The sequence below is a fragment of the Musca domestica genome, unplaced genomic scaffold (genome assembly GCF_030504385.1).
Source record: "Musca domestica strain aabys unplaced genomic scaffold, Musca_domestica.polishedcontigs.V.1.1 12, whole genome shotgun sequence".
NCBI lineage: Eukaryota > Metazoa > Arthropoda > Insecta > Diptera > Muscidae > Musca > Musca domestica.
The window spans coordinates 10,855,868-10,877,449 of record NW_026712155.1 but is presented as its reverse complement, the minus strand read 5'-3'; the positions used below and the strand labels follow the sequence as shown (position 1 = coordinate 10,877,449).

General features: G+C 35.9%; 2 protein-coding genes across 10 annotated transcripts; one reads left to right on the top strand and one right to left on the bottom strand.

Annotated features, from left to right (window-relative positions):
- Positions 1-692: 692 nt before the first annotated feature.
- LOC101892900 (arrestin domain-containing protein 3) lies at positions 693-18,552 on the top strand. Of its 3 annotated transcripts, none has more exons than XM_020035779.2 (4): positions 693-901; positions 967-1,540; positions 16,789-18,180; positions 18,251-18,552. In XM_020035779.2, exons 2-4 carry the CDS (start codon positions 1,426-1,428, stop codon positions 18,307-18,309), a joined length of 1,566 nt encoding a protein of 521 aa, XP_019891338.2. In that variant the 5' UTR covers positions 693-901; positions 967-1,425; the 3' UTR covers positions 18,310-18,552. The 3 variants fall into 3 exon arrangements, with proteins under 3 accessions (XP_019891338.2, XP_019891337.2, XP_005180781.2); XM_020035778.2 differs by having other exon boundaries at positions 693-908; XM_005180724.4 differs by lacking the exon at positions 693-901 and having other exon boundaries at positions 908-1,540.
- LOC101893072 (GTP:AMP phosphotransferase AK3, mitochondrial) lies at positions 5,849-16,175 on the bottom strand. 7 transcript variants are annotated; one of them, XM_011293058.3, is made up of 10 exons: positions 16,024-16,175; positions 15,437-15,731; positions 14,970-15,187; positions 14,680-14,891; positions 14,395-14,601; positions 13,912-14,336; positions 13,503-13,571; positions 13,235-13,419; positions 13,013-13,167; positions 11,687-12,959 (listed from the first exon to the last, which is right to left on the bottom strand). In XM_011293058.3, the coding sequence occupies exons 2-10, from the start codon at positions 15,720-15,722 to the stop codon at positions 11,837-11,839; spliced, it is 2,880 nt and encodes a 959-aa protein (XP_011291360.2). In that variant the 5' UTR covers positions 15,723-15,731; positions 16,024-16,175; the 3' UTR covers positions 11,687-11,836. The 7 variants fall into 7 exon arrangements, with proteins under 7 accessions (XP_058974190.1, XP_005180779.1, XP_058974189.1 ...); XM_011293056.3 differs by having other exon boundaries at positions 15,794-16,130; XM_059118204.1 differs by having other exon boundaries at positions 15,835-16,130.
- Positions 18,553-21,582: the final 3,030 nt, after the last annotated feature.

Here is a 21,582-nt window from a genome sequence, read left to right as displayed (position 1 = left end):
AGAATAATTCATATTTTCTTAGCAAAATTGTTCACAAAGATAGCTGACAATATATTTGAAGTAAATAAAATATATTTAGTTATAATAGTTTCATTTATTTGGGCTTAAAAATAAAAAGTGCCGACTACTGGGACATGCCGAACTTAGGCACACTTACCCTATATCTCGTTTCCTTATGCCTGTTACAAACAAAGACATAATACCCTGAAAGCTTCGTGGTGTAGGGTATAAATATATTTATTTTGTATATCAAATCAAGTGTTTTTATTGTAATTGTATTTCTTTACATATAATATTATTAAAATATCATTTCCATTTGGATGCCATTAAAAACACCTGTGTTTTGATAGTTTTGCGTTCTTTTAATAGGGCCACACTTTTTTCTTACTTTTCGAAAGACCATGGAAATTTATTTAAATATTAAATTGAAATATATAATAATAAAATAACGTATAAACTCTATGCGTACACTCCCAAAAGTAGCAGCTTTTTAAATGAAATGTGTTGAAAGCACCGTAATTTTCCTGGCATTCCCTTTATTAGGCCAGATTTTCTCCTATTATTATTATTTTGTTTTATTTTATGTAATGTTACTTCAAGGGTTTTAAAAGATATTTTATTTGGAACCTATGTAAATTAAATTAAAACTAAATCATTAACATATCAATTCTTCTTTCGCGTTCCCAAAAACGCCAACTTTGCCTTAAAAACGCGTATTTCTTTTCAAAACACATGGACCACACTGTATGCTCTTTTTTCCTCTCCCCATTCATGATTCAGCTCGCTCTCTCTCTCGCACCATTTGCGCTCTCTTTTTACAACATAAAGAAAATACCAACCATTGTGAATGATTTCCATTCGTACACACATATATAATACATTGGCGACTTTTTAGTTGGTGGTACTCTGTTAGTAGTGAAGACGGCGAGGATATTTATTTAATTAATAAATTAATTATTTTTTTAGAAAAATGCAATAAATGTACAACAATTAAACGAGAGAAATCGTAATACACTACCCCAATGGATGTGTGGAAATAGTGAACCTGCTGCTGGCCAGTGTGGAAGGTGACAATTATGACAGCAGCGCTAGAAGAAATCATTCTCAACGAAAAGAAAAGCAAAAAGTCAAAGAATCCACCAATAAGAAAATAAGAGGAGGAAGTTTATTTTTGGATAAATGTAGTGAACAAGAAAAAACAAAAGAAGAAAAAAAAAACAGCTAAATGTGAGAGTGAATGAATGAATGATAGAATAAGTAGATGTTGTTAAATGCTTGGTGGAATAAAGTAGTTTTTTTTTTTTTTAAAGGCAAATTTAAATTGCAAGTTAACAAAAATAACAACAACAACAAAATAGAAGAAGAAAAAGAAAAACAAAGCAAGTGTTGTTGTTCCTAGTGAGTGCGGTAGCGGTGTTGGCGGTCATGGAAAACGAACGTTTACGTATCACCTTGGACAAACCCGATAAAGTTTACATAGCTGGCCAAACTATCAAGGGGGAGATATGGCTAAATCTAACCAAACGTACCAAAATCAGAGGTAAGTTCTGTGACCAATTTATAAAATTAAAACCCGAAACTAAAAAAAAAATCTGTAATTTCATGAGTATTTGCAATGCATTGGACCTCTTTTTGTCGTCTTTGCTTGAATCATCCATCTGTCAATCACTTGCCTCGCCATACATGAGCTAGCTAATTTGTATATAATATTCGCTGAGTGTTCATCGTGCTGCTGGTGCTGCTACTTGTGGTCACTCACTTTACGGTCGCCAATATTTTGTTTGTTTACATGACTTCGTTTCAACTCTTGATTGGTTTTATGGCCTGAAATTCTTCTTCTGGTTGGCAAACAAAGAACCAGCAAGCGAACGAAAGAAAGAAGTTTTTTTTCTGCGTTTTTTTTTTATTATTTTTCATTTTGGTCGAGCCCATTTCCATTTGTCTTGGGTGCTGCTGCTGCTGCTTGTTTGTTGTGCCTTGACTTGACTGGGCTACTCCTTTTGTGTGTGCCATGAATCTTTTCTCGTTCGGAATCATTAACAAAGTTTATGCCGTATTAAGTTTTGAAAAATGATTCCAACAATAACAACAACAACAATAGTATCGGTTCTGTAATGGGAATATAATTTTGCACGGATTTCTCCTGTTTGTAAATTTTGTTCTTATTAGATTTTTTTTGTGGGAGCGTTAATGGGTTATACAGGGTTGCCGCTGTTTGAGAAAGAAATGTGTGGGATTTTTTCCCCAAAGTGTAGCTGCCATCTTTTTGGCCGAAAATTGAACAGAACAGCCGAATAAGATGAAATTTATTTTATTTTGTAAATATTGTATTCTTTAGTAGTTGTTATTGTGAGCAAATCGGAGATGGGACAATGCAAACAGTTCAAAACCAAAAAAATGCTTGGAATTACCTTCGACAGCCTGTTGACATTCTCCAAAAGTAACCAAAAAGCAAAGTTCAGTGACTGAATAAACTTCCTAAAGCCATCTCGGATACATTGTGAAATAAGGACAAGGATAATTTATTCATACCGTTTTCATTTGTGACACCCAATGGAATACATGGCATATAATCCATATTTGCTCTGTTTCAGAACTACAGGAATGTACAACTTTTTACTACGATAACTGATGTTTCTCTTATAATATCGAAAAAAAATTACAAACTAGTGCAGCATTTGGAACACAGCAATTATGGAATATTTTTTGAGGGGGAGTTGTTTGGAAATTGGGGGTCCGTAAAATCTGAAATCACCGAAAATCAGATGGTAACGTTATATGACGCTATAAAAACGAATGTTTATATTTTTGCAAGGAGTAACCCATCAGAAGCTGGAACGACAAATACAGCTCATTAAAATTGGGGACAAAACTGCAAAATGCCAAAATTCAGGCCATATAGGGGCTCTCACAAACAGTGGACTTATATTAGGTATTTTTCGTAAGAAGTCAAGCCTTCCGATCATAATCCGAAATGTCAAAGTAGAGATGAGTCGGTTTGGAAATTGGGATCAAAAATTTAAAAAATACTAAATATCCGAAGGTACAGAAATACGGAGACCATACAAAAAAGTTGAAGTTAAAGGACCCAATGAAATCCCAAAATATTGAATTACAACTTATTTACTCCAAATATTTAGAAGAAGTTTTAAAAAACAAGAAGATCAAGAGATTGGGAATATACCAAAATGTGGACCTACATGGAATATTTTTCGAGTATAGTTGACCTACCCAATTTAAGTCCGAAATATAAGATTATAACTTATTTTATCGCAAAATCGAGGTCAAATACCGAAAATCAGGAAGTAGTTATATTGGAGCTATGCCAAAAAGTGGACCTATTTTTCGACAAGAGCTAAGCTAATCACGGAGGACCCAGAATTACAGCTGAATTGGTTGAAAATTCGGAGAGAAACCTCAGTCTTACCGAAAATCAGGAGGTGTTGTTATATGGGAGCTATAACAAAAAGGCGAACCGTATTAAATATTTTTTTGCTAGGGGTCAAACTGTCCAAAACGAGAGCATACATAGAAAACTTACTGCTAAGGGGGCTAAAACAATCAAATTACCTGATATCGGGAGGCTTCGTTTTAAGAGGTCTATAGGAAAACGTGGACCAATATAGACAATTTTCTGCCACAAGAGGTAGAATCAATTACGAACTAGACTAAATACTAACATTTAAACAAATCCGATAGAAAATGGGGCTAAAATCGTTAAAATAACGAATATCCAAAGGTACCGATGTATGGGGGCTATAGGGAAACGTTAGCAATATGGGCAAATTTCTGTCACTGAAGACAAAAAACCCCTTTTAAACTCTAAATACCGAATTTGAAGCAATTTCGTTGATAAAATTCATCAAAATATAAAATATCGGGAGGTGCGGTTATGTGATGCCTATACGAAAACGTGGACCTACATAGACCATATTCTTCTACAGAATTTAGAACCCCTTACAGACTCTAAATACCAAATTTGGAATAATTCCGTGCAAAATTGTGACATATACCCTCAAAATACCGAATATCGGTGGGTATAGTTATATTGAGGCTTTAGAAAAAACGTGGACTTATAAAGAAAACTTTTCACCGCTACAAATAGCAAATTAAAAACAAATCCGATAGAAAATGTGCCTAAAATCGTTAAAATACCGAGTATTGGAAGGTTCGGTTGGAACTATAGGAAAACGTGGACCTATATAAACAATGGTCTGTCAAATGATGTAGAACCCCTTAAGGGGTCTTGGAACAATTTCGCTCAAAATTGTGATTTAGATCTTTAAAATAACGAAATTCCAGAGGTACAAATACCAACTTTTCAACTACAAATACCATAAATGTGGCTAAAATCGTTAAAATACCGAGTATCGGGAGGTTCGGTTACATTGAGTGCTATAGGAAAACGTGGACCTATATTAACAATGGCCTGTCAAAGGATGTAGGACCCCTTATAGGCTTTTGGAACAATTCTGCACAAAATTGTGACTTAGATCCTTAAAATAACGAATATCGAGAGGTACAAATACCAACTTTTAAACCAATTCAAGAGAAAATGTGGGCAAAGTTTTTAAAATACCGAGTATGGGGAGGTTCGGTTATATTGAGTGCTATAGAAAATCGTGAACATATATAAAAAAATTGTCTGCCAAAGGATGTTAAACCCCTCAAAGGCTCTTGGAACTACTCCGCGCAAAATTGTGACTATAGATCCTTAAAAAACGAATATCAAGAGGTACAATTCTATGGAAAATTAAGGTTAAAATACCGAATATAGGAAGGTGCGGCTACGTGGAGGTTATACGAAAATGTAGACCAAAATAGGTGATAGGTGACTTTCAACCAATCGTCCTGGACACAAATTATTTTCCAATTTGAAAATTTTTATATCAAATAATGTGGGGTATTTTTAAATGGACTTAGAATATTTTGCTGATCCCGAAAATATATATTTTATGGGGTTTCCGACAAATATTTCAAGGTGTTCCTAGCAAATGATATATTTCATATTTCCTCCATTTTTCTTGTGGTGTTTATAAAAATACCACCTTCAAATGCATTTTCCATTCATTGGTAACCCTGTTCATTAAGTAATCTCCCAAGCAACAAAAGAGTGTGAGAGAGTGAGTGCGAGAGGAGTTTTTGTCATTCATTCACAATACAAGCAAATTCTCAGTGGAGCCACCAAAAGCGCTACACCTTAAAATATGTCATAATCAACAAGACCAACGACATGCAAAGTTCAAAACTATATATAAATGACAATATTTGAATAAATTTTTTGCAAAACAAGGGAAATCAGTGACACACCTACAAACAAACACAGACACACACACACCGACAAATTGGCTTACAATCATTCGCCCCCCACATATTGTTTATGGCAAATTATAATCAAAGGCCACATTGTCTTCTTTTGAGTGGTTTGTAATAAGGGGGACACACTAACAATGCTGTTGCCACTGAAGATTATAATGGCTTTATCACAAAGCAAGCAAATTCACTTTTAGTTTGCCGGCTGGTTGGCCAGTCGGTCGTTGAATGATAACAAGGGGTTACTGGCTTGTCTTTGCTAGTTGGGGTAAGAAAAATAGTTATTACATTTTTGCTTTTGGTTTTAAAAATTTATTTTTTTTTCTAGTCAATTATTGGATTAAAAGTATTATTGCAGATTACAATTTAATTGTAGTTATTATAAAAGTAATATAATTAAAAAAAGCATTCTTAACTATAACTAATTTGAATTCTTAAAAAAAAAGCAAGAAAACACTTTGTGTTCAAAGATCTTGTTCCCATAGGAACGATTCCAATTAGGTTATTAGTGATATACATAGTTGTTTGGGGGCGATTTTTACAGTCTTCCTGCCATCAGAGCCTTGGTTCTTTCCACCAGGAATTGTTCTACCTTTGGCCATATTTCGGCGGTGGTTTTACCCTTGAAATTGGTGACCAAATTATTTTCGTAATAGAAATCCAAAACAGGTTTCATCATTTCCTCATAGACCTGTAGACGTTGAGCCACAATTTCTGGCTTGTCATCATCACGTTGCACCAACTCCTCTCCGGTGATATCATCTTTACCGGGTACCTTGGGTTCATTGAAACCAATGTTGTAGACACGGCCCGAGGGCAAATGTAACCAACGACCCTTGACCCGATCGATGATCACTTCGTGGGGTACTTCCAAATTTATCACAGCATCTAGGGCATGCATCTTTGCCAAACGTTCAGCTTGTACACGGGTACGTGGAAATCCATCCAGCATCCATGATTTACCATGGGATTCCTGCAAACGACTTGTGACACATTTTATAATCAAATCATCCGGCACCAATTTACCCTGATCGATATAAACTTTGGCCTCTTTACCCAGTTTAGTGTTGTTCTTGACATTCATACGCAAAATGTCACCCGGTGAGATGTGATCGAAGCCAAATTTGTCAACAATGCGTTTGGAAATGGTTCCCTTGCCCGAGGCGGGTGCACCCAATATCACAGCACGAAATAGTTTTGACATCATTTTTCTTTCTATTTGTTTGTTTTTAATGATGTGCTACAAATTGTGCGAATCGTGCCGTCCGTGTTTGGCAAATTTCAAAATAAAACTGAAATTATAAAAGAAAAAAAAAAAAAACATTATTTTAATGATAGGCAGGCAGATTATAAACAAATATTAAGTGATGTTGTTTCGTATGGCATATACTATAAAAGCCTGGCAGAGGTAGGGCTTGCTTTCAGATAGTGCCATATGAAATTTGCACTATTGGTGCTTGTTCATTCTCTACTTCTGATAAGGTATTAAGGTGATGTTTCAGCCCCTCCCCTCACCGACAAATTTCAATTTTTTATTTTGTTTGTGGTTCGAAAACAAAAAAGCATGGAAAAGATTTATATCACGAGAGTTTTGAAAATAAAAACAATAATAAAATTATTTTTCGAGGTGGGATATAAACGAATAGGAAGAAGCCTACATTTTACGGAATAACGCAAAGACATTTTATAAAGAACAAGTTCGGCCGAACGAATTTGGCAATTTTCAAAAAAAAAAAAAAAAATAAAATAAAATCCGATAAATATTCTGTTAAAATCTTAAAAATACCAAATGTATCTGTTATATTACGGTCTAAACGACGACGTGGACCTGCATAGGCAACTTTTGTCGTAAGCCATTACAAAATTCAAATGCGAAACTCAAAAAAAAATTAATAATGTAGCTAAAATCATCAATATAGGGAGGTACTATTATATGGGGGGCTATACCAAAATATGAACCTGCACAGGCACTTTTCTGTCTTAGGCTGTAGGATTCCTTACGAACTTCAAATACCAAATTTGAAACAATTCCGGTGAATAATGTCGTTAAAATCATTAAAATACCGAATATCCGGAGTTACCGTTATATGGGGGCTATACTAAGACGTGAACCTGCACAGACAATTTTCTGTCATAGGCTGTGGTATCCATTACGAACTTCAAACACCAAATTTGAACAAATTCCGGTGAATAATGTCGCTAAAATCATTAAAATACCGAATATCGGGTGGCATCGTTATATGGGGGCTATACGAAGACGTGAAGCTGTACAGACAGTTTTCTGTCATAGGCTGTAGTACCCATTACGAACTTCAAACACCAAATTTGAAACAATTCCGGTGAATAATGTCGCTAAAATAATCAAAATACCGAATATCGGGAGGTACCGTTATATGGGGGCTATACGAAGACGTCAACCTGCACAGACACTTTTCTGTCTTAGGCTGTAGTATTCCTTACGAACTTCAAATACCAAATTTGAAACATTTGCGGTGAATAATGTCGCTTAAATCACGAAAATACCGAAAAAAGAGAGGTACCATTATATGGGGGCTATACTAAAACGGGGACCTACATCACCCATTTGCAATACCAAAAGTCCAGCAGACATAATACACATTTGAGTAAAATTTTATCAACCTACTTCATTTCGTTCGGAAGCTAGAGTGATTTCCACAGACGGACGGACATCGCTAAATTGACATAGAATTTTATGTTGATCAAGAATATATATAATTTGAGGGGTATAAAATGTATATTTCGAGGTGTTACAAACGGAATCACAAACTTAATATACCCTCCATACTATGGTGGTGGGTGTAAAAATATTTATTTGAGGTGGGATATAAAAGAATAGGAGGAAGCCTACATTTCACGGGAATAAAACAAAGACCTTTTTAAAGAAAAATCATACAAAAGGCGTTAAGGTGGGTTTTGCTGAACTTTTCATAAACTGAACTTTATGGCCTAATTTGAAATTTTAATTTATTGGGGCAATACCTGAATATTTTTGGAGAGGAGTTAATCTAACCATAAATTACTTGAAATATTAAATTACAGCTGATTTGGCTGGAGAATTGGGGGGCAAAACCTCCAAATACCGAGAGTATAGAAGTGACGTTGTGAATGGGGGCCATACCAAAAAGTGGATCTACATTGAATATATTATTGCGAATTGTTAAACTACCCACTCAGAATCTCAAATGACATTTTACAGTTAATTTGGTTGGAAGTTTGAGCCTGAATACCGAAAATAAGAAGGTACCGTATGTATGGGGGTCAGAAACGTTCACAAAAAAGCATTCGAAACCATTTCGGGGACCTATTTTGAAAATTTTAATTTTTTATTCCCTACACCACAAGGTGGTCGGGGTATCATGTCTTTGTGCATTTGTTTGTGACAGGCAAAAGGAAATGAGATAGGCCCATAGTTTCTTTTGATGATCTACATAAAATCACATTCTGAGTCGATATATGCATGTCCGTTCGCCTGTCTATGTATTTTTGTAAACAAAGTACAGGTCGCATATATTGCCCGAATTAGATTAAATTTTGCACAAATCATTTGATTCAACCAGGGACGAAATTGGAGATAACCGGTTAAATTTAAGATATATCTCCCATATATATCTCCGTCCGATTTGCCTTTTATTGTGCACCAAACGTGTAATATCAACCCAAATGGAATGGAATTTTGTACAAACGACCAAAATAGGCTTGGAAAAAAGTATGCCAATTTTGATCGAAATCGGTTCAGATATAGCAATAGCTCCCATATATATTTTACATCCGATTTGTTATTTTTGTCCTCCGCAACCATAATATGCACTCTGTAACAACGGTTATTGGGGAAATTTATCAAATAAATCTCAGAAATACCTTTGTTAAATTTTTTCCATATCCGATCAGATTTGGATATAGCTCCCGTATATATCTCCGTCCGATTTGCCTTTTATTGTGCACCAAACGTGTAAAATCAACCCAAAGGGGATGGAATTTGACAGTTACGGCCAAATTGAGCCTAGAAAAAAGTATGTCAAATTTGGTGAAAATCGTTTCAGATATAAACCTTCATTTGTTATATGAAGCTCTACTAAATATGCAAAGTGGTGTAGGCTGTCATAAAGTCCGCCTCACCCGACTTTAAGATTTCTTTGCTGCTTTTATTAAGAAAAAGTTCTTTTATATTTTAGTCGCTTAAAATATCTATGTTCATGATCGACGTGAACTTCCATGTCGATTGACCCTACGCTCTCTCTCAATCCGTTCATGTTTATGTCCATTGAAATTACGATAGAGCTGGTACTTATAAAAATAGAGCTATGAAATTTTGTACAGGTATTGACACTATACAAAGGATGGTATTGAAAATAAAATAATTTCAGAAACTTTTTATATAAAAAACGATTTGAGTTACGCTCTTTATAACACTGGGCCCCTTCCAAAATGGTAAATTTTTAGACATTTGTAGAGAATTTTGCATTAAAATCTCATTTGTTTTGCCCGTTGGAACCCAACGCGAATTTATTTCAGATTTTTTCAATTCAAATATCGCAATTTTATTGCCACCTATAGAGTATCTCCCCCAGTCGATTCAGTTGCGCTTGACATATTCATATAAACATAAATAAATACAAGCTGTTCTTGTTGACAAACAAGAGAGAGAGCCAGCGACGCGTTCAAAGTCCAAACAGGGAAGTAGCCATAAAAAACCACAACCAACATCATGTGAATACAAAAAGTGAAAAAAATCTATGATACCAACAAATTAATATTAATTGAACTTTGATCAGAAAAACCAATTGTTTAAATTGATAAAAATTGAATATCAAAATATTGTCTTTTAAAATATAATACCTACTAGTATCTAGGTATTTGTCACATTCTATAAAGGTAGTACTGATATATATTGGCTTAAAGCCAGGTACTACTTAAATGATGACACTTGCTCTATTTCATACTTCCCTCTCTATGGGTATTTTCTTTTCATTTTCCACATTTTATATTTTTTCCCCAAATTCCGACCTAATTACCAATACTAGTTTTTTTTTTTCAAAATTACATGTTTCTATTCTATTTATATAGTACAAACAACAATGAAAACACGCAAACCTTATTTTCTTTCTTTTGTTTTGCCCAAAATACCAAAACCAACCACTCTACGCGTCTAATGTCAATACCACTACCGAAACTACTGACACGATATTTGGTTGGAAATCTATTCGTTGCTCCCTTTTTCGTGAGTGCTTGCTTCTCCAACTGCCAGAATGTTGGGGTATTTTGTGCCTATTGGATTTGTTGGAGTCTCCGTCTCCGTTGGACGGGTTTCACAAAAACAAATACTTGTTTATTTGGGAGAAAGATACAATGAATTTTGCGCGCTCTCTCCCGCTCTTGCTCTCTTTACTCCACACACTGTAAGAAATTTGCAAATAACACTTCACAGTGAATGTTTTGTTTACTCTACTCTTTTTATTGGAATCAATGAAGTTGGTGTGGTGTGGAAATGATTATCTCATTCATTAACTCAGATATAATGATAGAAAGAAAGAGAGAGAACGAGAATATGTTTGTTTATTGTTACGAAAACCGACATTGATGGGACAACTTGGCACTATTGTGAATTTTTTTGTGGGAGTAATTCACATGTGAGTGATAGTTTTTTAATATATTTCTAATTTGAAATTAATTAAAATGTACAAAGTTATGTTAATAATTTCCAAATATTTAATATAAGCACCGTTAATAGGACCTCCATGGCTACAATATGGCATAATCATGATAAAAATAAAGATATGGAATGAAGAAGATAACCTCATTTCAAAAGAGCCTATCCACATCTGTAATTGCTGTATATTCCGGAAGATCTGGAATATACCTAAAAGAGAATTAATCCAATTTTAGACCCCAATTTTTTTATGAAGTTCATTAATTAAGGTTTTGGTATATCTCCCATATAACGGTACCTCCAGATATTCGGTATTTTAATAATTTTTGCCACATTTCTACGCGGATTTGTCTAGAAATTTGTATTTGTGTGTCCTAATGGGTTCTACCTCCGTTGGCGTAACATAGTATGTGTAGGTCCACGTTTTTGTATAGCCCCATATAGCTGTACCTCCCGATATTAGATATTTTGTAATTTTTGCCACATTTTCCCACGAATATGTCTAAAAATTGAAATTTGTGTTTAATGGGTTCTAATGTCTCCTTTACCCTAAAGTGGAGGGTATTAAAAGTTCGGCCCGGCCGAACATAATGTTTTTTATTTGTCTTTTTTCCACTTCTCCATGGTAAAGCTTTCCTTCTTCCGTTTGATACTATTCACTATTAATCCTATAATCCAAGTAAAAAAAAAACTTTTTTTTTTAAATTTCTATGGTTTATTGCGAAATTTTGTTTTGATTGAATACGTATGTATGTGTATCTTAAATTACATTTTAAATGCAAAAAGAGAATTATTATTTTGTATTCTGTATATAATTTTGTTTCTTTCTGTTTTTTTTTTGTTTTGTTTTCTTATTTACCATTTACTTGGTTTCTTAAGAATATCCTTATCATTATTGATGATATTCTGTTTACGTTCACGCTGGGCCTTACTGATAATTTCATCAATTTCCTCAATGGTAGGATCATCGGGATTCTCATCACCAGCCCCCTTGTTCGAGGTATTTTCATATTTATCATGTGGCCAACGGCCATCTGAGGAGGAGAATTCTTTTGTGTGGGGGGTATCACTTGAATTGGGATTTTTCCAAACACGATTACCAAATTTTGATGATTGATAACTACCACGTGGGGCGAAACCGCCACCACGCCCGCCCCGACTACCGCCGCGTCCACGACCATAATGTGGCGATCGTGAACGCCTGTACGACGAACGACGGGAGGGTGATGACGGTGAACGTCGCCCTCGTCCTCGCAATGGGGATGGCGAACGACGCCTACGACCCCGTGAAAGTGAACGCGATCGTGAACGAGAATTTCTCCGACGTTTGTCGGAATATGAACTTGAACGAGAACGTGAAACGGAACGACGTCTACGTCGACTGGCATAACGTTCACCACGCGATCGACTTCGTGAACGTGAATGCCAACGACGTGATCTTGAACGACCCTTACTGCGGCTTCGACTGCTGCGTCGATAGCCACGGGAACGTGATCTAGAACGAGAACGCGTGCGTGACCGAGGCGACAATCGTCTACGACTTCGGCCAGGTGATGGAGATTTCGGCGTGGGACTTTTCTCCGGTTGAAAGGGGGAACGTAAACGTATCAAACCGAATTTATCAACGGTAACAGGCTTTTTAATTTGAAATGAAAGCTTTTTATCATCTTTCCTGGAGGTCGATGAGTTATGATGCTGCATAGATGTTGAGGCTGTTTGTGTTGGAAATTTACCAAAGCCAATGGTGTGATAGTCCTTACCATTATTTCGATTTTTATCAGATCTAAATGAGGGTGCAGGAGGCGGTGACTCAGATTTGTCTCTTTTTCTGCTGGCACTCGTACCGGCACTGGATGTTGTGGGCTGTTCGTCCAACAGCTGTTGGCGTTTTTTCAAAAGTTGTATGGATTTTTCATAGAGTTTTAAATTTTCATTTAAAGCATGCTCTCTACTTTGTATATCCATGGGATCTTCATATCTAAAAATGGAATCGTTTAGAAAACACTCAAAAAAAGTTATGGTTTTCCTTACCTTGAATATTCCTCATCCGAGTCCTTGTTATCCTTGGAGCTTTTCTTTGCCTTTTTGGCCTTTTTGGATTTTTTACTTTTTTTCTTATCTTTTTTGTGTTTTGAAGCATCCTGCAAAAGCTTACGTACTCTTGTCTCGGTATCATCTTCATCAAGCTGAAATATTTTATGGATGTTTTTTATGACGAAAGTTTGCTTTTTAGGAATTTGTGGCATAACTTACCTTAAATTCATTGGGAACAACTGCAGCCGGCGTGGCCACTGTCTCACTTTGACTGACATAGAATGGTTGGCTAAACACCTGTTTTCTGGATGCTTGCATTTCTTGGGCATGCAGTGCTAACTTTTTGCTCAAGGGCGACAATGATTCTGCTTTTTTACTGTTATTATAGAGTGTGGGGCGACTCTCTTAAATGAAAACACAATAATTGATGCGGTTTTATGAGCATTGCAGTTGTAAATTTTAAATAATATAGTTTTATATTACTTACCCTCCGAATCGGATTCTGAATCAGAGGAATCATCGGAATCTGAGCCCTGACTTGCCGAGGATGCTTTATCTGTTTTAGACAAAAGGTCACAACAATTATTTTCATTTCCAGAATCAAACGAAAACCGTCCAAATCACATTAAACGGCCTTTGCGGAGCCCTTGAGGACTCAACAACTCTTGGGGCATTCACAATCGTATTAAATATTAAATCAAACTGACTTGTTTACATTTGAGTTGTAATTAAAAGGACTTTGAACAAAGAAACAAACTTAAACTCGGAAAAAAGATTTCCGGAAAAAATCTTCAGATGTGATTGTGTACGCGCAGACAGACTTCGTTTTCAAACATGAAAACAATATCAGATAGAATATAGATTTAAAAAATGCCACGATAAATTTAAACATTTACCTGTCTGTTCATACGAACTTCCAAACATAACCGGTGGCGGCGGAACAGCATCAACATTTGCCCCAGTTCTATGTTGTATGGCTTCTAGCAGTAATGTAGCCTGTTCATGATTGGGTATGATATTCAAGCAATCACGATATGCCTTGGCAGCATCTTGTATACGATTATCCTCCTCATAACTCCGGCCTAGGGCAACCAATGTTTCACCCATATATTTGCGGGCATTGACATGGAGTGAGTTTAGAGTGAGGGCTTTTTCAAAATCCTCCACAGCTTTAAGAAACGATCCTTTGTTGGCATATAAGGCGCCACGTGCCACCAAACCCTCTACATTTCTTGGATCAATGTTCAGGGCTTTATTCAAACATTGGAATGCCTCGACATGTTGGCCAACCTTGAAATATTCAATACCCTCGGCCACAGATCTGAAATGATTGATTGATTATAAAAATCATTTGCAAGAAATTTCATATTTTAACTCACCTAAATGCCCACTTGCTGGCCTGTAACTGCCGCAATTCTTTGGCATATTCTTGCTGAGGAAAACCACCTTTGAAATTATTCATCAGGGTGAAATTGTCATTCACATCTAAACCAACACTTGCATACAAGACATCATAATTAGGATTCTCCAATTCGGGAGCAGTGCACAAATATTGTTCATAGCTCTGTGGGTTTTCCGTAAGTTTACTGTTCGTTGTTGAGTTAATTGCAGAAAGAGGAGGTAATACGAGATTAAACTTCTTGCTAACTCTTAACAAAACTCACCCATACAACGATGGTAATTCCTTGGGGGTTATTTTACCCAATTTTTTATTTTTATTTTTGTCTGAAAATGGTTGTAAACTCAGGGTCATGCGTTCGGCATCTACCGAAAATTCTACCACCTCACACCGTACATAATCTCGGGCTTCAATGTAGATGGGGACACCGGCACTATCCAACAATTGGGGTCCACATAACTGGGCCGGTATTGTGGTCTATAGGGGAAAGTAAAGTCATCAAACAAATTTGGTCATCAAACAAGTGGTGGATACGTATTTGAAAATATAACATACCTTTATCTTATAATCCTTAAGCAGTTTGAAATTATTTTCCTCAGTGCATAGAGGCTTGACCACTAGAGGAGTTATTGAACCACTTTTGCCTTTTAAAATTGTGGCATAAATAATGTCACCCGGTTTAATCGACTCTAGTGTGTGGCGCTTAACCTTATCCTGATTCTTTTGCAAAAAGGTTTCATATGGTGGCAGTTCCACCATAATGGCTGTATTATCTGAAAAACATGAAACAGAACACATGATTAGTGCAGCATAGCAAACACGACAAGATCTAAGATTAAACCCAGTAGCTTACCATTTGGCAAATAATAATAAAATCAACCAAAGAATTATTATTTTTTAATTTGGAATAAACACAAACATTTTGGGCTTTTTTTTCTCTCTCACTTTGCATTTCAAAACTCAACCGTGTACTATCACTTAACGAGAAACAGTTTTGCTATTGTTGTAGGCAACACACTTACTTTTGTCTTCCGGATTAAGTTGAATTTTCCTTGGTACAGCCGGAATTTTGCCTAGATCCTTGTCGTAGAGATCGTCGGCCTTGCGTGCCAGAAATTGATGCAATTTCAGCCGCTTGGCTCTATCCTGAAATGTGAAATGTTTTTGCCTTTCCATGTAAATGCTGTAGTTGCCATCTTCCGCCACGCCATGGCTCTGCAAATCGATGGCACCCCTCTCGTCGTCCCATATCTTTTGCATGGGCTTGCCATGGAAGCACAAGGCCTTTTTTATTAGATCGGCATCCATTTTTATCAACTGGAAGGGGAATATTTTAAATAAAATTAATTAAATAATTCACACATTTTTGGTGTATATACCACTATTAGTATGTGTGTACGTATTTGTTTAGCATCCAAACCTTGTTTGCAGAGGAGGTGTCGTCGTCGTCGTTGTCGCCGCCGCATCCATATACTATGTGTGCTATTACCTCATGGTTGTTGGTTTCTTTTTATTTTTTTAGCATTGTTTTTCGATTGCACAATAGTTCTTTTAGCTTCTTGATAATTTAAAATAATATTTGCAATACTTACTTTTTTGTTTTACCTACCCTTGGTTATTATTTTGCCGTATCAAAAATCATAATTTTTTCTTCACTACACAATTGCTTGCCGTCTGCTTTGCCTTGTTCAACCAAGAATGCTGCTGTTCTTCTTCTTCTTATTGTTGTCTGGTTTGTCAATCTCAAAGAGTGATGCTAACATGAGCAACAAGGAAAAAAACGCCAACTAGGCCTTTTGAGTGTTTAATAGCTAATGTGAATGACCAAAGAGAGTAAGAAGAAGAAATAAAAAGAATAATGAAGGGTATTAAAATAAACAACGCAATTGCTGAGCAATTAATACTTTATTTGGAGAATGATAAGGTCTTTTAACCGCATTTTTCATTATTTAAATAACAATACGAGTGGGCCTTAAATGTGTTAGCTCTCTCGCTCTCTTTTTTGTGTTACACTCAACAGCCGTTAAAATCATTCACAATAGTCGACTATGACGCCTTGAATTGCCGATAAAACAAAAGTTAGCGCCAAATTTATATTTCAACAATAAAATATTAAAAATATTAATATAAATAATAATAATATTTAACATAATATTTAATATTATTCAATTTATTCAGTAATATAAATGTTGCACAAGGTTTATAATCTGAAATCAACTTTTTAAGATATACATGAAGTTGGTTCCCCAGACTTTATCAGCGAAACAAAAAGTAAATAAAGCTATGTCTTGCGGGCCTTTTAAATATTTAAATAAAATATTTAATATATTTTTCCCAGTATTAATAATTACCTCTTTTTTATCTCCCATTGCAGCCATCAAAGTCCAAATAACAGGCAAGGGAAAATGCAAATGGATGGAAATCTTGCGTAAAAACTCGAATTCCAACAATGAATCGACACGCAGTCTCTTCTATTCGAGCAAAGAAATCTATGCCCACAATGAAATACCCTTATCGGTATTTGAGCCACGAGGCATTGAACTAAGTCCCGGAGAGCATACATTCGATTTTTCCATGCCATTGGAATGGAATTTACCTTCGAGTTTTAAAGGTAGTCATGGATCAATTAAATATAAACTACGTATACTCATACAAAGGCCATGGTCTTTCGACGAACGCCATTCAATACCGGTTACGGTAATGAAGAATATGCCCTTACCACCTATGTATCGCTTGCAGCCTACACCCTTGGAAAAGCAAATTACCAAAACCATTAGCCTTTTTGGTTCACGACCCATTACCATGTTGGCTTTGTTGCCGGAAGATTTTGCTGTGCGGGGAGAACCCTTAAGGATATGTGTTACCGTCACCAACAACAGTGGCACCAATGTGGAAAAGTTACGCTTTTGTGTGCTCCAATATATTTGCTATTACAGCCACCTGCCATTGCGGGTCCAAAAGGTGGAAATAATCCCGGTGGCAAATAAAGAAACCGGTTCGGTACACAAGAAAAGTGAACGTTCCTTTGCCCATGAATTGTTGATACCCGAAACGGTGCAACCCAGCGATGATGAGCTATCGGGTGTAATAAATATTTCCTATGAACTAAGGGTGGAGGCCGTCCTGAGGGGCTTCTTTAAAAATCTTGTATTAAATATGCCTTTTAAAATGTACACCAATGAGACTGAGGCGTCGGTGAGAAGACCACCCCAACCCCCAATGCCACCGGAAGGTGGCGGTGGCGTACCGCTAAATATGAGCGGGGCAGGTAATCCTTTTGAAACTTCCACGGTAACAATGTATCCACCATTGGATAATTCCATTGGCTCGCCATCACACTCCTCACAGTATAGCAGCGAATCAAGTTCACTGCATTCCACAACATCCGATTCATCGGCAGCTACCCTTAGTCCTGCTGTGGGTGGCACGGCTCTCTCCTACACTTCGGGTTCTTCGTCACAATTCAATAGTCCCCTCAATCGGGCTAGCATACGTAGCAATACCAATGTACCATATATGCCTTATTCAAGTAGTCCACTCATGATTAGTTCATATCCACCGCCAGCTGCACACATGCCACCATATCCATTGTCCGATTCACCACAGTATAGCTTAATGCCACAGGCCAATAATCAATTGACACCAAGTGCAACACCAACACCACCACCGCCAACGGCAGCCACAGCGCAGATAAGTGCACACTATGCCTCGGTGTCGTCATCGACATATATGGCAATGCGACCACCACCGGGAGCCCATGAATTACGTGAGTTTTAGAGAAAATTTTATAACAGTTTGGATATTTTTCAAAATTGCTTTGTTTTTTTTTATTACAGCTCCTTCCTATGAAGAACTTTTCGGCAATGCCACAGCACCTCCAGAAACACCCAAATGAGAGCAGGCTTTTTATTTCTTCTAAACAAGAAAAGGAGGAAAAGCAAAATAAACGAAAGAATGATGCATTTAATCATCCTCGGCATGACATTTTTGAAAACAAAAAATCATTAAAATAACAGAGTTACTAGACCCACCCTCCTACCCCTTCGCAGGACAAGTAAGGGATACATTACGATTCATAACCACTTAGCATAGTTTAGATAGATGTTTTACAAGAAAAACAGAAAAAAACGAAAATCAAGTAGTAACTGACATTACTCCAAAGCTTGAAAGCATTCGATGAAGCTTTAAGCTTTTGCCAACAATGTTGTCGTTTATTAAAAAAAACCTAGCAATGCTTAAAATTGTCGTCAAATTGAAAAATAGAAAAACAAAACTAAACCAGCTAATATTAAACACAGGGCTACTAGAATTTACTTTTGAAATTGAAGAAAATCAGTAACGAAAAAAGTGAGTTTAGAATTCATACTTTGTATAATGAAGGACAAATAATGAGTTTCTCAAACGATTTATAAAATGAAGATATTATTCAGTTATGCTAGCAATGCTGTTAATTTATTTTTCTTACCGAAGAATCGGTAAAATTAAAACGTAAAATTTTGATTTATAATTTGAATGGAAGTCTACTAAACTATTCCTATCTTGGAGTCTTGGCGACAACCAAGTTCTGTTTAATGAGGCCTTGAACAAGACCTATTGAATAAATTGTCTCGTTAGCTACAAGAAACTTCATTATCAGCAATAAATGTCAGAGAACAAAATATTCAATGGCTAAATTAAGAGAACTAAAGATGTATTAGCTCAGCAACTTCTTAAAAATGTATCGCTGAAGTTATTTCTAAAAAAAAACTTTGACTAAAAAAAATTCATTCAGGGATTTGAATAAGTTTGTCATTCCGTTTGTAACACCTGGAAATGTACATTTTAGACCCTCTATGTCGATTTAGCAATGTCCGTCCGTCTATCCGTCTGTTCGACTGTGGAAATCACTCTAACTTCCGAACGAAATGAAGTAGGTTGATAAAATTTTACTCAAATATATATATTGTCTGCAGGACTTTTGGTATTGAAAATGGGTGATGTAGGTCCACGTTTTGGTATAGCCCTCATATAATGGTACATCCCATTTTTCGGTATTTTGGTAATTTAAGCGACATTATTCACTGGAATTGTTTCAAATTTGGTGTTTGAAGTTCGTAATGAATACTACAGCCTATGACAGAAAATTGTCTGTGCAAGTCCAAGTCTTCATATAGCCCCCATATAACGATACCCTCCGATATTCGGTATTTTGATGATTTTAGCGACATTATTCACCGGAATCGTTTCAAATTTGGCATTTGAAGTTTGTAATGGGTACTACAGCCTATGACAGAAAATTTTCTGTGCAAGTCCAAGTCTTCGTATGGCCCCCATATAACGATACACTCCGATATTTGGTATATTGATGATTATAGCGACATTAATCACCGGAAATGTATCAAATTTGGTATTTGAAGTTCGCAATGGGTACTACAGCCTATGACAGAAAATTGTCTATGCAGCTCCACGTCTTCGTATAGGCCCCATATAACGATTCCCTCCGATATTCGGTATTTTGATGATTTTAGCGACATTATTCACTGGAATTGTTTAAAATTTGGTATTTGAAGTTCGCAATGGGTACTACAGCCTATGACAGAAAATTGACTGTGCAAGTCCAAGTCTTCGAATAGCCCCCATATAACAATACCCCCTGATATTCGGTATTTTGATGATTTTAGCGACATTATTCACCGGAATTGTTTCAAATTTGGTACTTAAAGTTCGTAATGGATACTACAGCCTATGACAGAAAATTGTCTGTTCAGGCCTAATATAACGGTACCTCCCTATATTCGGAATTTTGATGACTTTAGTTTCGCATTTGAATATTGTAATAGCTTATGACAAAAGTTGCCTATGCAGGTCCACGTCGTCGTATAGACCCTAATATAAAGATTATAACAGAATTTTTAACAGATTTTATATTTTTTTTAAAATTGCCAAAATCTTTTCAAATGGTGGAGGGTATTCAAAGATCGGCCAGGCCGAACTTACAGCTTTTTTGGCTGCTTTGTTTAATTCGAGATGTCCCTTTGTACTTACACCCACCTATTTCCATTAATTAAAGAAATTGTGAATGAACGTAACTTGACATGTACTTAGGGAAAATGCCGGAATACAAAAGTATTTCCAACTCACTTTATAAATCTGATTTCGATTTGACTTTGTGTTTCTTTCTTGTAGCCCCAGGGTTTATAAACTTGAATTTACTAAAAAAAAATTTTGCAATGAAAGCACACATTTCTTAGAAGACACAAACAAATAAACAAACAAAATATTGCTTTAATCGATTAAAATTAATGAAATTACAATTGTTTACAAATAATGCATTATTATATACATTATATAGGGAAAGAACAACATATACATATATTTTATTTAAGCGCCATAAAATTTAAGTTTATTTTTTTACAAAAATAAGAAAAAAACATATAATATTACAATTTAACATAGTGTGTCTGAAAAGCAGGGACTGGATCAAGATCTATTATAAAATATGAAACGACATTTATTCTCCAAAACTCATTCTAAGACCATATGCAGACCATATTTTTCAAATCATAATTAATAAATTAATTAGTAGTCAGATGGACATGTTGGTCAACCATATATATCTTCAACCGGCACCAAATGGCCAAAATAAGTCCGAATAACCTGAATTTTGGCACACCCAACCGAATTCAGTCTAGAAGCAAGTATATCAAATTTGGTGAAAATGGGTTCCGATATAGCTATAGCTCCCATATATATGTTTTATCCGATTTGGGGTTTAAGTCCCTCACATTCGTAATATGCGTTCGACAAGAATGATATTTGCTACCAGATATCAGCTACATCCCTGAAATATTTTTGCCAAATTTTTATAAAGATCGGTTCAGATTTGGATATAGCTTCCATATATATCTTCAACCGATTTCGGGTTAATTGTGCTCCAAATGAACAAAATAAGTCCAAATGACCTGTTTTTTGGTAAATCCCGCCGAATTTAGTTTAGAAGCAAGTAAATCAAATATGATGAAAATCGGTTCAGATATAGATATAGCTCCCATACAAATGTTTCATCCGATTTGGGGTTTAAGTCCCTCACATTCGTAAAATGCATACGACAACAATGATATTTGGTACCACATATCCGATACAGCCCAGAAATATCTCTGCCAAATTTTATAAAGATCGGTTCAGATTT

Coding starts and splice junctions, on each gene's coding strand:
- LOC101892900 (XM_020035779.2), top strand. CDS start 1,426: ATGGAAAACGAACGTTTACGTATCACCTTGGACAAACCCGATAAAGTT. Junction 1,541..16,788: donor CAAACGTACCAAAATCAGAG/GTAAGTTCTGTG, acceptor CTCCCATTGCAG/CCATCAAAGTCCAAATAACA. Junction 18,181..18,250: donor ACCGGGAGCCCATGAATTAC/GTGAGTTTTAGA, acceptor TTTTTATTACAG/CTCCTTCCTATGAAGAACTT.
- LOC101893072 (XM_011293056.3), bottom strand. CDS start 15,880: ATGCGGCGGCGACAACGACGACGACGACACCTCCTCTGCAAACAAGGT. Junction 14,892..14,969: donor TTAAGGATTATAAGATAAAG/GTATGTTATATT, acceptor TTTCCCCTATAG/ACCACAATACCGGCCCAGTT. Junction 14,337..14,394: donor GCCAGCAAGTGGGCATTTAG/GTGAGTTAAAAT, acceptor CAATCATTTCAG/ATCTGTGGCCGAGGGTATTG.